At 58.2% G+C, this 14,582-nt stretch overlaps 4 protein-coding genes across 4 annotated transcripts; 2 read left to right on the plus strand and 2 right to left on the minus strand.

Annotated features, from left to right (window-relative positions):
• Window positions 1-3,187: 3,187 nt before the first annotated feature.
• MFIFM68171_06894 (Intradiol ring-cleavage dioxygenases domain-containing protein) lies at window positions 3,188-4,372 on the plus strand (the record flags this gene model as incomplete). The annotated part of the gene is made up of 2 exons (XM_071062314.1): window positions 3,188-3,557; window positions 3,603-4,372. 2 exons carry the CDS (start codon window positions 3,188-3,190, stop codon window positions 4,370-4,372), a joined length of 1,140 nt encoding a protein of 379 aa, XP_070918415.1.
• Window positions 4,373-6,590: 2,218 nt separating this feature from the next.
• Window positions 6,591-9,089, minus strand: MFIFM68171_06895 (Prolyl 4-hydroxylase alpha subunit Fe(2+) 2OG dioxygenase domain-containing protein; the record flags this gene model as incomplete). Its single annotated transcript, XM_071062315.1, has 1 exon — window positions 6,591-9,089. The coding sequence occupies one exon, from the start codon at window positions 9,087-9,089 to the stop codon at window positions 6,591-6,593; it is 2,499 nt and encodes an 832-aa protein (XP_070918416.1).
• A 2,161-nt stretch (window positions 9,090-11,250) lies between these two features.
• Window positions 11,251-12,352, minus strand: MFIFM68171_06896 (uncharacterized protein; the record flags this gene model as incomplete). The annotated part of the gene is made up of 2 exons (XM_071062316.1): window positions 11,251-12,085; window positions 12,210-12,352. The coding sequence occupies 2 exons, from the start codon at window positions 12,350-12,352 to the stop codon at window positions 11,251-11,253; spliced, it is 978 nt and encodes a 325-aa protein (XP_070918417.1).
• A 1,133-nt stretch (window positions 12,353-13,485) lies between these two features.
• Window positions 13,486-14,518, plus strand: MFIFM68171_06897 (Putative metallo-beta-lactamase domain protein; the record flags this gene model as incomplete). Its single annotated transcript, XM_071062317.1, has 3 exons — window positions 13,486-13,963; window positions 14,018-14,102; window positions 14,170-14,518. The coding sequence occupies 3 exons, from the start codon at window positions 13,486-13,488 to the stop codon at window positions 14,516-14,518; spliced, it is 912 nt and encodes a 303-aa protein (XP_070918418.1).
• Between the last annotated feature and the right edge of the window lie 64 nt (window positions 14,519-14,582).

Here is a 14,582-nt window from a genome sequence, read left to right on the forward strand (position 1 = left end):
GTCAAACTCGATGTTCAAGGCAAGCAGCTCGCAATCACAGACCATCCCCATGAGTGACTTCGTCCGGTGCCAGCCAAAAGACCTGGTATACTTTCGGGGAGCGCTTGAATGGGCTTAGCGCAACGGCCAAATCGACCGCCGTCTGTCCGCACCAACCCTGATAGACGGTCGGCTTACGCTCTAGGGAGCCTTGCATACCTTATCATCCGATTTTGGGCCTGGAGCTGCGGGACGCTACAGCAGCGTGTGCGGACATTCTACCATTACCCTTGACCGTAGGTCAGCCAATCTCCGACTGCAACAGACGATCTCACGGGCGTGAGCTAGTCCAACTATCGGCGACGCGTGGCTAGAGCTGCTATTCTGAACATTCCACATTGCGTACAGAGTCGCATCACGTTCATGAGCGTCTCCGGGGCAGAAGTGGGATGCGGAAGTCGGAGACTTCGACCTCCCAGGGAGGCACGGGGTTTGCCTCGCGGCCGGCCGCATCGGAAGCCATTCGTCGACTCAACTTCCCAAGAGAAGCCACACTACCGCAGGCCGCTGTGCAGCCTGGTCAAACGTGCATACGTCGATGCAGAAGCGCACGGCCGTGGTCCCATCGTTCCGAGATATGACCAACGGAACACTCCCGTGGTCGGGCTGCTCGCGACCGAGGTCACTTGACGACCCAAATGCCCTTGGGACCGTGTTAACGCACCGCATACATTAGAGTCGAGCGAGTGGTTCTTGATTACGAACATACTGCCAGCTGCGATCGAGACCGACATGTCACGTACATCATGCGGCATCCTCGGCCAGCGCTGGGGCGTGTTGTTGAACCCACGCTCAGTCAAATATACGGGTCACGTCTACAGCAGTTGCAAAACGGTACCCGCGAGACCATTTCTAAGGCGGCAGGGTATTGAAATCAGCAGACAGAGCCGGGCACGTTGACTTATTGATGCGTTGGATACGGGAGACATGAGAGGGGCCTTGAGAGGCACCCTGCATATCCAAGACCAACTTCAATCCCAACCCCCCGGTATCAGTAGATAGCCATGCAAGCAATCAACGACGTGTAGCCTCATGGCTCAACACGGAGGTGTACGAATCCGGCCGCACCGAGAGCACGCGGTGCACCCAAGACATGCTCATACCACGGACGCGGTGGCGGTAACACCTTGGTTGGACAGTGATTTGGCGAGTGGCACGATGATCGGAAAACTAACAATGAAAGACGGTCAACTCATATCTATGCGCACTAATTAGCACAAGCAATCACAAGTGGTTGAGCATCACTAAGCACTTCCACTCCCCCCGGTCCCCGACCTCCGTGCCACACACCCCTAACAAAGCGACATGCACTTCAAAGGCACGCGTGCCAGTCAATCCTGCTGTGTCGCGCATCCCATTTTCTGCCCTCGGCGACGAACCAATGAGCGATGAACGACAGGCCTAATTGGGCAAGTGGGGACACCTAAGCTACGGGTACAAAGACGAATCTTGGCCTCGGCACGGATGATGGAGGCCAAGGCAGCCAAAATGCCGGGGTGGACTCGGTGTCCCGGAGAGAAGTGCATAGGGTGCCGAGAGCGGTCTAGGCCTCTAGATCCCTCGAGCTTTTTCAGCGACCCTTCGGAATTCTGCCCTACCGCTTAGGAGGCTTAAGATGGGAGTTATGCTTCCCATGCGCGACGCGACCTACGGTACAGTACACGGAGATGCTGAATCAGTCCATTCAGCCACGGCGCAAGATACCGTCTTTTCCAGGCATGCGATCAACACTGCTCTTATCGCCCCCGACGGATCTCGCTGCCCATCCGTCGTGTCAGAAACGGTACCACATCAAGATGTTGGACGGCATCGCCCAGCCACGCACTTGGGCACCAACCCAGACTGGACCATTTGGACCGGACTGGGAGGAACTGATAAGGCGTACGCCGCCGTCTAGGTGGTCGCCAAGGCTGCGTCCCAAAATCTCCAAAAGTTTCCGACCTCTGGGTCGATGCCGCTCTGGAGACCGGCAATGGGTGCCTGCAACAGCTTGCGACATGGACTTTGCTCGATAGGTACTGGGAATCACAAGGGCAACTCCGCGATTGGGGAGGACCGAGGAATCGGACACCAAGTTGAAGGGCTGCACCTCTTCGAGGATCGAGCCTGGAACGCACAATGGCAGATCACCCTCCTCGTCATCCAATCCGACAAGGGAGAAGGCGGTAGGAGAGCCGACGCCCCTCTCCCTTGCGTGAGTCCCTGCGAACCGCGAATAGGAGATGGAGAACAAGGACAAGGGGGCCGGCAAAGTCGAAGAGAGGGGGAAACGCGTCCCTAGGTAGCAGAGCACATCCGCCGCACAAGGATCCCCGCGCCCTACTTCTGAAGGCCCTCTTAAGCTCTCCGCGGTTTCTGCGCCCTCGGCTAGAGTTGAAGAGATTCGCATCTAGGCTTGGATTGCCGGTTGCGACCTGGCGGCTGGTGGGCTCTGCGTCCGGCAGATGCATCCCGGTGGGCGCGGCTGGGACCATACCTAGCGCTGCTAACCCGTTTCATGGGACTCGCGATCAGCCACATACACGCTCGTTGCCGCAGGTGTTAGTAATTCCGCGGCTGGTATAGGTCGATCGATGTTTGATTTATGGTTGGTCCACAGCCGGCTATTTTCCCAGGTCGACCAAGCCTGCGGGGCCCACTTCGGATGGACGATCGCCGCCACCACAACCTGGAGGGCCCAAACATCTCCTCTTCGGGATGTGGGAGAGCATTCGTCATCCCGGCCCACCTCGTCTCCGCTAAAGATGAAGGTTGCGCGTCCTCGTTATCCCTTAATTGACAATTACCGATTGCGACCGTCTCGAGGGTTGACAGCGTTGTAGTTGGACCTGGTAGAGGCTCAAACTGGAATCACCTCCGGGTGCTCTGTTTCATTGTGTTGTTCTACTCCACGTTGGCTATGCTTCCCTCGCCGGCCGCAGGGGCACTGGCGCGGGGCCAATGGGACGGCGGATGGCGATCGCGGCGTTTCCAGAGAGACGGGGGACGACCTTGCAGCCGAGGTGGCTTTTAACTTATCCTCCTCACGGAGGCATTAAGATGCCATGAGAGGGGAAGCGGGCAGCGGATATAAAAATCAAGAGCCATCACGGTGCGGTTCTCCCGACAATCTCGTCACCACCCTCTAGACCAATCACCGCTGAACACAATGCATTTTGTCAAGACCGCCACCGGCCTCGCATTGCTGGCCATCGCGATCGCCCATCCAGGGCACGATGTTGCCCAGGAGGCCGCTGAGCGTCGCAACTTCCTCAACTCGGTGAAGCGGACTTCGCTCAGCCACTGTGCCGACAAGCTCAGGGCTCGTGGCATCGAGGCGCGGAATGTCGCCAGGCGCCAGGCCCAGGTCGAGAAGGCCCGTCAGAAGCGCGGTCTGAAGAAGCGGGACATTGGCGACGTCCTCGCCACCAACCACAACAAGACGGAGCAGGGCTTCACCGTCGACACCGACCCGGCCACCTTGTTTGCCGGGTATAAGTCGTGTCTCCTAACGCCCGAGGTGACCCAGGGACCGTACTGTAGGTGAAACGGCCGTCGGTCAAGCGCTTAGCTAACCCCACCAGACGTCGCCGGCGAGTACGTCCGCGAAAACCTGATCGAGGATCAGGCCGGCGTGGAGATGATTCTGGACTACCAGGTCATCGACATCGAAACCTGCGAGCCGATACCTGACGTTTACCTCGAGATGTGGCACTGCAACGCGACGGGCGTCTACGGCGGCATCGTGGCCAACGGCAACGGCGACAGCGCCGACGGGAGCAACATTAACAACACGTGGCTGCGCGGCATCCAGCCGACCGACGCCGACGGCGTCGCCCGCTTCGAGTCCGTCTTCCCGGGCCATTATACCGGTCGCACACCACACATCCACGTCATGGTGCATACCAACGCGACCCTCCAGGCCAACAGCACCCTTGGTCTGGACAACTACGCCAGCCACATCGGCCAAACCTTTTTCGACCAGGAGCTCATCACGGCGGTGGAAAAGCTGGCGCCGTACAACGCCAATCGGCAGCCGCTGACCACCAACCAGCAGGACTTTATCATGGCCCAGGAGGCCGGCACCGACGGCGGCGACCCCGTCATGGAGTACACCCTGCTTGGAGAGAGCATCGAGGACGGTATCTTTGCATGGATTGCGTTTGGCGTCAATTCGACGGTGTCCAAGCCCATTTCCCCGGCGGTGTATCTGTACGAGGAGGGTGGAGTCAAGAACCCCAATGCCGGCGGTCCCGGCATGGGCGGCCCGCCGCCAGACGGGCCGTGGCCTACTGGCTTCCCTTTCCCCACCGGAGGGCCTCGTCCGACCGGGACGGATCCTGACGGGCAGTAAGCGCTCGACATCGAGGCCACCATCTGACCGTACCCTTGATGGAAGTTCCGGGATGTTTCTCTATCTCTGCCTGTACATCTGTATGCAGAAAGACTGCCGTTAGCGATAGGAATTCAGCAGTCCGCCTCTAAAATTCGCGCTATGGCTGTTTAATTTCTCAAGGCCCCCGCATCGTACCACTTCTGGCAGTACATGGCAGACTCGGTCCCAGGCCAGAACAGTAAGACTTCGCCGTTCGAGACTAATTAGGCTCGGCGCGCCTACGTGCGGTTACGAATATGGCCACCTGGCGAGAAGTTGCGAGGTGCCGCGGTAAACCTGGAATATGTAACCGGCATCGCTCAGCCGACCGCTCCCGCCGGATCCGGGCACGTCTACTACCACCTGAGTACCCAGTCCCGCGACTCATCATCCCGCGCCTCGCGGGCTCTCCACGATGATGGGCGACGGCCCGTGTCCACGTGTTGCCATCCTGAAGCACCCACTCCCGCACCAAGGTCCGGCGTTTTCGGCCTCCGTCTGCTAGCGTGTGCGAGAACGAAGCCGCGGCCGGAATAACCGTCTCCGGCCTGGGCCCCGAGCTTCCCTAGTGGCGGCGGGGAAAGCGGTGCGGTTGGATAGAAAGGAAAGCTTGCTTTGCAGGCAAGGACGGGGCAGGGGTGTCTGCCCTGGCCCCTGGGACGTGAGACACGGCACGTGACCCTTCCATCTCAGCGACCTCCACCTGCTTAATTGGGCTGACAGGCGCCCCCCCATTGGCGGATGGTGTTCTTGTCAGACCCGGGTTTAACAGCCCGAGTAGGAACCTCTGGGATAGGCGCAGACGACTTCATAGTGGAACGTGACATTCACATAGGAAGACAAGTAGCGGCCGAAGCGCAGCAATTAATATCGACAGTAGCTCAGATACCGGCTGAACTCCCGGCTATATAGCAGCGCCGCGGCGGACCAGATCCGCTGCCCGTCGGCATACTGGCACGGTACTTCGCAGGTGAACTGGATCAGGATTGGCATGAGCCCAGAGATCTGGTACATAGCCCTATCGTCAAACTTTTGGCCCGAGACATGCGGCTATACACGATGAAGCCTCCTCCGAGTTCGCGGCTTGGTCCTTATGTTGTTGTTCTATCACTGGTGGAGTGTTTCGTTGTGTAACCGCGAGCAAAGCGGCTCTCTATGCCTCCTTGAAGATTCTTGCGCGTCCAGTGAGCTGGCTGACAGACATGCGAAGGGCTTTCTGTGGCGGAAGGCAGCGATTCCCTTGCGTATACATATACTACGCCTCCTGTGATTTTCTGTCTGCTTTGTACTGTACTTGGTTGGCGAAGTTTGCCGCACGTTCAACTTACGTCAAACCACACCATCCACAAAGACAGCTCAGAATCTCGCGATCTTGCCGCAAGGAAAGCTTTCGGCCACTGCCATGTTTGTACCTCCTAATGATTGTTTGCCCTGCTTCCAGTGTCCAGAAACCCAGAGACCGCCTTGGAGCAATCAGGCGGGATCCGGGGCGGGCTCAAAGCGCTGGCTCAAAGTTGAGCCATCGTCAGTAATAAGCACGACGGGGAATGCGAATCCCATTCAGCATCTCCAAACTCGAGAGACGCGACAAGACGAACTCGACGCGGCGATGAGTCCCCCGAGGCGACCCATGCTGCGTCAACAGCGAGACGCATGTGCCTATGGAATATTGATGTTCGCAATCAGGGACTCGAACGGACTCGGAAGGAACCGGGTGGTCAATGCCATCCGCATGCCCTCGGTTTCTAGTTAGTGACCAAGAAACGTTATTGGATTCATACCTCGGAGCCCGCGTGAGTGCTGAGCGGATAGACGCTGTTATGGAGTGTTCGCAAGATGATGTGCACTGCAACTATCTGCCGCCCAAGCGTTCCGCCGTGTAGAGTACCAGGTGGGTTGCCGAGGCATTGACGTGAAACGCGCGATGCCTGATGGCCCAATGCCTCGTAACACGAGGCAGGGAGGTGTCTAGGCTAGACAGACGGAGGCCAAACGTTGAGACGCGGATGTGGTATATAGCATGCTTGATGACCTGCACCACTCAGCATCCGGCAAGACAGTCGGTGAGCTGCACAGAGCCCAAGGTAAATGATTGATCGTAGGACAGAGGAGCTTGAAAAAGTGCATGGCCATGCTACGGAGGTCCGCAGATCGCATAGAAACCAATTCTCATTCAGAATCCTACTCAGCACCGCCTTCAATCTTCATCCGCGGTCTCTTCCCCTTCGCTGTCTCTATCCCAAATACTACCCTGCAGCTCCTCTTCATTCCCACCAGCTAACTCTTTTACTCTCTGCCAGAATGGTCCACGATATTTCGGATCGTGCTCACCCATGTCCTCAGAGACGTCATTCGTGATTACCGGCACCGGAACCATACGAGCGTGGTCGATTTGTACCATCCAATCATTCCGGAAGAAATCCAGCACCAGGTGATAGCCCAACCCGGGATACTCGTGGAACACAACCGGAGGAACCAAAAGCTTCGGCGCGGGTATCTCCTTGTCAACGTCAATGTACAACTCGGCGTCAACGTCGGCACCGCCCCAGCAGGCCGCAAAGTTGAACCTAGTAGGCTCTGTGCAGTCAGAGTCATCATGGAACAAGATCCTGTCGCCCGCAATCTCGACCTGGGTCTCGTTGATCACCAGCTCCCGACCGAGCAATAGTAGTGGCGTCCCGAACAACCGTTTTCGCGAAAACTTCCAGCACTTGCGGTATTCGTCTTCTACCTCGTCGTTCTTCCACGCGTCAAAGGTCGTCCAGGCGTGGAAAGGGCAACAGCCTCCGTTTGCGTCCTCCTCCTCGTCGTCTTCGTCCTCGTCCCACCATGATGGCTTGGGTCTGGGAAAGAAGGGTTTGCTAGGTGTCCTTGTCAAAAGGCCCTTCACGTCGTCTTGGGCTAGCCGCCTAAACCCGGATGCGGTTGCTTCGTCGTATGAACCATTGCGGTTTGGTTCACGCGAGGACAAGAGTTGAAACGCTTCTGACGTGCTTGAGATGACTTCCCGAATGGTTGTGCTACGGCATAGGGAGCGAAACGGCCCTTTCCCGCCAAGCTTGCAGTTGAGGTAATCTAGCACGGCGACGAAGGCGCAGTCAATCACTCCACCCTTTGTCTCGGCAAACAAGTAGTCATAACCGTTCGTCAGAAACCGGATACCGCGGTACTGCTTGTACCGATAGGCAGGCGGTTCGGTTGCCGTTTTCTCCAGCGCCCAATGCAGTGAGTTGGCGCGCTCGAAGCACTCATGCGCATACGAAGTCAGTTCCTCGTCGAAGACACTCTCGGCCGTCATGTAACACGCTTCGTTGAAGAGGGATGCTGCTTGAGAGTTCTTGGCAAGGCTTGTATCCTTGAACACGAGCTCAGTTCGCAGGAAAATCTTGTCCGGGTCGATGAACTGCCGGCCTTCGTGCTCGTACCGCTGGTCGAAGATGACGCAAGTGAATTGCTCAATATCGTGCAGGATACAATCGCCGTCTATCGTAAGCACTCCCTCGCCGTTCCTCCCAGGACTGAGGTAGACTAGCAGAGTGTACTTGCTCACGTGCGACCGAGAGCTGTCGTAGTACGGCGTATCGCGATGGGCCGCAAACTTGGCATCGCCCGGAGCAAACCGGTTGCAACGAAAGACGTAGTTGACCAAAGCAAAGTCCCCTGGCGACAGGCTCCCTCCAGCTAAGCGACTGAATAGGCTGCTCTCGGAAGCTGCTTTGGTGAGGGCCTTGGAGAGGATGGCGGAGTGGAAGATGAAGCGCTCGCCACCGCGGACCGCTTTGTTGGGCGGACTGACATAGAGGTCGAGATCGGAGACCCGCCTAACAAGCTCGGCATCAGCACCGCGCAACTTGGCCGTCCACACGTCCCGCCCGGGCTGCACCTCGGCGAAGTCGACGAGCTCGAGCGCTAGAACTCCTATCGAAGGACTCGGCTGCTGTGCCTCCATCCACCGATCCAACGGCACGATGTTCTCAAAGTTACGGAACGATAGCTCGGCAGGATTGACAAACACGGCGTATAGCTTGGGGGAACCGAGGACCTGCGCGAAGAAAGGTAGCCGCCCTTGGTCCTGTAACTTCGTATCAAGCCTTTCGATGAATCTGAGCGTCCTGAAGGCTGCAGACGGGTGAAAGCTGACCATCATTCCGTCGACTTCCGTGCATCCGACCGTCAGAGACTCGTCAACGACATTGACCAGCCTGTTGAGCAGGCCCTTCTCATGCTTGTCGAGCAAACCATGCATGGCAGCCAGATACAGGTCGCGCACGCCGAGAGCAACGATGCGTTTCTCATCGGCGGTCGCGGTGCGATACCTGCGGGAGGCATCGCCATCATCACCATCGGCTGTAAGCGCCTCGAAGAAGGGCAGCGATCGCAGCTCGCACCCCGATCCCGCGATGCTGTGCTCGAAAACCAGCGGGTGGAACTTAGAGGCGAGCTTCACAGTATCGGCTGTACCACCAACAAGACGCCGCATGCGTGCTGTGTCATCCAGGTCCTCTTGTGAGAGGAAGCACTTAATTTTGGTAGAATCCCATTGGACATCATGAGTTTCGTTGTCCTCCTGCGAGAGAACCTGGCACCACCGGGCGCACAGAAGGGGCAATGTTGGAGCCGACTCGTCACACGCCTCGCGCTCATCCTCGGGCGAGTTTATACGCCGCCGCTTTCTCTCAGGCCCCGAGTTTTCCATTCCGAGGCTGTCTGAACGCGTTGAAAGGTTGTAGTTGTAGAATGGATCGGGGCATGTCGTGGCGGATCTGACTTGTCTGCCTATCACGCTCGGTTCAATGTCCAGCCGCTTCTTGACAGATAGGGATAAGAGGCACCTCTACGTACCGTAGCATACCTATGAACAAAATGGGAGACACTGACGCCGAGAGCAGCCTGGGGTTTCCAGCGAGACAGGAGACTCCAACAGTTGGTTTTTTGTCGCGACGACGGCGAGCAACTGTGACAAGACAAAACCCTCTGTCGAGGCGGCAGCTCCAGCCTCCATTGAGCCCGGCCTTCGGGATGGCATTCTGCGGATCGATGGGCTCGGTGCCGGTATCCTGGCGGCTGCCAGTATGACGCGCCACATCGGGAGCTTCTCGTCGTCACGTCCGAACCCAATGCCTCCAGCAGGAATTACCCAGGCAGCATGAAGGGGCAGGCCGCTGGTTGGTTAGTGTGTATTCCTCTATCAGTCAATCATCCTGCCATCGGTACGGTCTTTGCCTCCAACTGGCAGATGAAACTCTCGCACCGTCTGGGGTGTCAAGCAGATTCATGCCCGTGAGGATAGCGTCTTGAATGTCGACTCCGTTCACGGTCTTGCGTTTATTCTCAATACTGTACCGGAGCGATCCCAACGATAGGCCCCCAGTTGGCCATGCCCAAGAGGAGGTCAATCTGTAGTTAATGCAGGAGATCGTGCGGCTTGGAGCGGCACTTGGGTTGGAAAGCGGATGCTGTTGTTTTTCGACGAACCTCGACAAGCCCTTCCTCCCCCGCCCCTGGGGGGCCCAAGGGACTCGGGACGAAATGGCAGACGCAGCACTCCGGCATCCGGAGTGATTATCGGGCCGAGCGCCATCCGATACCAGGCATATTGGGTGCAATAGCTTGCTTTATTCCCAACAATAAAAGCTCGTAGATGGCTCAGCTGGCAACCGTCTCACCTTCCAAAATCCCGATAGCACCGACTCATGCTAACATTGGACGGACAGAGACGTGCGCTGGTCCTGATCACCTCGCCGCGCACGCCATGTTGACGGTGCAAAGAATCCCCTTGTGCCCACAATATCGTTACCATCACCCTTACTTGTCAGTCTTGTAAAGGGCACGGCGCTAGCGTGTTAGTGGCCGGGACCCCAGCGTTGCTTTCAGCGGTGCTTTCCTGCCCGGCACCAGCGTGATGGTGTCGGGCACCAGGTGTCTCGTTATCGTCACCTGGATTTCTTATACAGTATTTGTAAGAGTAGTGTATCCCACGGCCGTCACGTAAGTAGCCCAAACGCCCGAGTTCGAGTTACTAGACGAGCCATCGCGAGCTTCATTTTTGTGAACTATTGGTACCAGATGCTCGTCGTTGTAACCCTACACATCCCAGCTCAATGTGATTTTTTTCTTTACCCCGGGGTGTGCAAGCCCAGGATCGGATCAGTCTCCGGGACGCCGAGTTGGGATCGCCATACAGTTTTTGGGGCGTTGCTTAATATTGCAGCGCTGGCATCTCATGGTAGCCATCTGTCAGTGTCCAGCGCATGTCCATCAACTCACAAACCCCGGCCAGCTGTGAGTGCTAATTCAAGACGCTCCAGTTCGAATCACCAGACGAGCAAAAGCGAAAATTTTTGGTTTGCTTTGTTTCCTTCTCTCACACCAACTTCCCCGTTGCGATCTCACCGCTTGCTTACCCAGAAGCATCCCGGATGTCTCCTCATCTTCAGATGGATATCTGTACCTTTGTCCGTGCAGATTTCTGATTGTCAAAGACCCGTGTCTCGGCTTTCTACCGCGTCAGAATAGCCCGGACCTGATCCGGACCAAGGGCTAGCGGGTCAACCGGGAAACCGGGGAACCGGGATTCAACCCCACTAAACGCTGACAGCACAACCGCACCAGCCACCAACTCAATTGTACAGTGTAGTTTCCGCTACATTCCGGTCGACCGGCTATGGCATTTGCTTTTGCTCCCTTTCCTGTGAGACGTCCAGTGTGCCGTGTGCGCTGCGCAAATTTATTCACACACGCGGGGTGTTGCCACCGATCGCAGCCCCCGAAAAGAATATGTACAGAGAGAAGCGGAACGACGGAGCATCCGCAATGCAGGAGACGGCAGTCATCGTGTCCTTGGCAGAAGTCCCATCTCAGCCCAACAAAAGCCTCGTCACCCCTGCAGCAGAAAACGTCGCAGCTACCGTCAAGAAGCTTGACGTCGACAGCAGCGAAATCCCGCTGACCCCATGCCCAGATGTGCAGCCTCCGGCCATCCTAGACCCCAAGATCATCAGGAACCCACCAAGGCCGGCCATTATGGGCGAGATGGCCACATCGGACACTTGGCCAAGCACCGGAACCGTCCTCGAAAGCAACCACGCCCCTCCCACAACCCCTACCGAGAACAGGATATTCCTAAGCCCCTTCGGCCAGTCGCCCCTCAGCAGCCTTCCAACATCCTCATACGAAGTCGACGTCCCCACCAAGACACCCCTCAACAGCAACGACACGGTTTGCGCAGCCGCAATCAGCAGCCCCCCGAGCGCGGGGTGAATCTTCGCCTGGGGACCGACAGCGACCCTCGATGCCGCAGCGACAACCAAGACACACACCGCCTGGAAGGCGGCCGCCGCCGCGGGTCTGCTGATTCCCAGCGCTTCGTACACCGTCGTCTTCTCGGCCACCTGGGGCCGCCGTTGCTGTTGCTGCTGGGTCGTCTCGCTCTCGGGCGGGCGGCGCGACGACGCCAGCGACCAAACCCACCCGGCCAGCACCGCGCCGCCAAAGGCGGACCAGCCGGACCGCACGCCCACGCCGAGCTGGGCGAGGACCGTGCCGGGACAGGCGCCCGAGAGCGCCATGCCCGTGCCGAGCAGGCCGCCGCCGATGAGGTTGCCGTCGTAGGCTGAGAACAGGCCGAGGGGAGAAGCGGGGAGGGGCGGGAGGTGGGTGAGGGAGAGGGTCTGCGTGGCAGTTACGAGCAATCTGTAATGGAGGTGAGCGGCGGCAAAAGTAGAAAGGCTGAAAGGGTGGCGAGGAAGCGCGTCGGTTCCCGGCTGGAGTGAGGTGCTCCTGCGGTCCGAAGAGACGCCCTCAGGGAGAGACGTACGTGCTACCCGCGGCGGCCGCTAAAAATGTCTGGAGCATGTGAAAGTTGGTAAAGTCGAATTGGGAGAGGATGGTGGCGGGTTCGTAGACGCCCGAGGCGGTTAGGGCGGCGCCAAAGGCGGCGCCCGAGAGGAGGTTGTTCATGGGCTCGGTATTGTACCGTACAACCCTTGCTTGTAGCCTGAATGGGATCGCTTGGCTGGCGACGGAACCTCGTGCGCTATCACCGCAGGGGTTTTATAGAATCTGCCTACGGACGCCGCGGCTCGAGATTCACTACCAAGAGCTCTGCTCGGCGAGCGGGGTGGGCGAGGACCGCTTGCTGGCAAGGGGGACGTGGGCATGCCATTTCGTCGCTGTGAGGATGATGGGAGTAAGGAAATCAAAAGTTTGGCAAAGTGTGGGTTGCCGGCTCGGCTTTCCCTGCTGCCTAGGAGAGGTGCGTGTTTCGAGTGCTGGAAAAGCAAAAGTCAAGCACTGGTTCTGAATCAGGCGTGGTGCATCCTGCGCTAGCAGCCCTGCAATCGCGCAACCACAGGGACCCGAGACATGCGGCGCGGCGCGGCGACCACAGCGCTGGGTCCGGTGGATCCCCCAATTTCTGGTCGCCGATGTGACAATGCGTCCTCGGGCTCCTGCAGTCCCAGCCCCGCTGCTCCCGAAACCCGGGGTCGAGTGGAGCCCTACGCCGGCGATCTGCATCAGGCGGCCGTGCCATCCCGGTCCATCAACGTCGCACATCGCCGAGCAGCATAAGCCAGATGCCTCGAGTTCCACACCAGAACGATGGATTCGAGGTCCCCGATACACAGGGCGCGAGATTGCGCTGATGTCCGACCCTTATGCGCCGTGCGGTTGAGGGACCGAAGCGCGCCACCATCATCCATGATGATGTGATGACGACTGTCATCAGGCCGAAGGGCATTGAGCTCGGCCGAGATTTCTACGTGTTGCCCGCAAAGCATGCCATTTGTTCGCGGCCTCGGCGACAAGATGCGATCCATCGGTAATGCCAACCCATATTCTTTTGTCAGGTCTCAGTTTGCGGGCCAGCGGCAGATTTTTTGAGGTTGTTCGGAACGCGAGGCACGCCCGGCTTTGGCGACACGATTTGACCCTCGGGGCAGAGCATCATACCCAGAATCACGGCTTTGTTCCCAGGTACTCACGGTTCCCCCCAAAGCTTATATGAGAGGGCCTCACCTAGCCTGTACCTATACCTAGCTTCGACCTCTCATCATCAGCACAACCCAGGCCCGCTACACTCTCGCCCAACCATGACCCAACCCGCCGTCCACTCCTGTTTTGAGCCGGCTACCTCGACCTGGCAGTATGTCGTAGCTGACCCGGCAACCGGAGCTGCAGTCATCATCGACCCCGTGCTCGATTTTGACCCAGCCCGCAACTTCATCTCCACAGCGTCTGCCGACGCCCTGCTCGCCCTGGTCAAACACAACGGCTACACCGTCGAGCGACTGCTCGAGACGCATGCCCACGCCGACCACCTGACTGCCGCCAAATACCTGCAACACCGCTTGTCCGAGGTCGGCAAGAAGCCCGATATCTGCATCGGAAAGAGGATCACGGAGGTCCAAGAGCGGTTTGGACGGCGATATGGGATCGCGCGGGATGAGTACAAGGGCGTGTTTGACAAGCTGTTTGATGACGACGAGGTCTTTAATGTCGGTCAGTTCGAGGCCAAGGCGGTGCATCTGCCGGGACACACCCCAGACCACCTGGGGTACTTGATCGGAGGTACGTGTTCTCTTCGAAACGTCGCCAAACCGAGCTGCTAACTCACCCGCCAAGATAATGTCTTCTGCGGCGATTCTCTCTTCAATGCCGACGTCGGTTCAGCACGCTGTGATTTCCCAGGCGGAGACGCCCATAAGCTGTTGGTCCACGGCTTCCCCTTCCCCACGGCATGATCCTGGGCCTTCCCACAACTGACGTCTCTCCAGTTACAACTCGGTCACCGCCAAGCTCTTCTCGCTCCCCCCCAACCATAAAATCTACACCGGCCACGATTACCCGCCGGCCGGGCGAGACCGACCGCAAGCCTCCATGACAGTTGCCCAGCAGAAAGAGCGCAACAAGCACCTAAAAGCCGGCACGTCCGAGGACGACTTTGTCCGCTGGCGCGCCGAGCGGGACAGCAGCCTGGCCGAGCCACAGCTCATCCACCAGGCGCTGCAGTTGAACATCCGTGCCGGGGCCCTGCCTTTGCCGAGCACTACTGGTGGCGAGGGACGAGGTAGCGACAGGTTGCTGCATGTACCGGTCAAGGTTGAGGGGGGAAGGGTGTGGTAAGCTTACGCATAGCGTCCTTGCTCCCTGGGGTACTGTGCATACCTGGAGTACCTCCACAAGGCTG

The sequence above is a fragment of the Madurella fahalii genome (genome assembly GCF_045866475.1).
Source record: "Madurella fahalii IFM 68171 DNA, scaffold_3, whole genome shotgun sequence".
Lineage (NCBI taxonomy): Eukaryota > Fungi > Ascomycota > Sordariomycetes > Sordariales > Madurella > Madurella fahalii.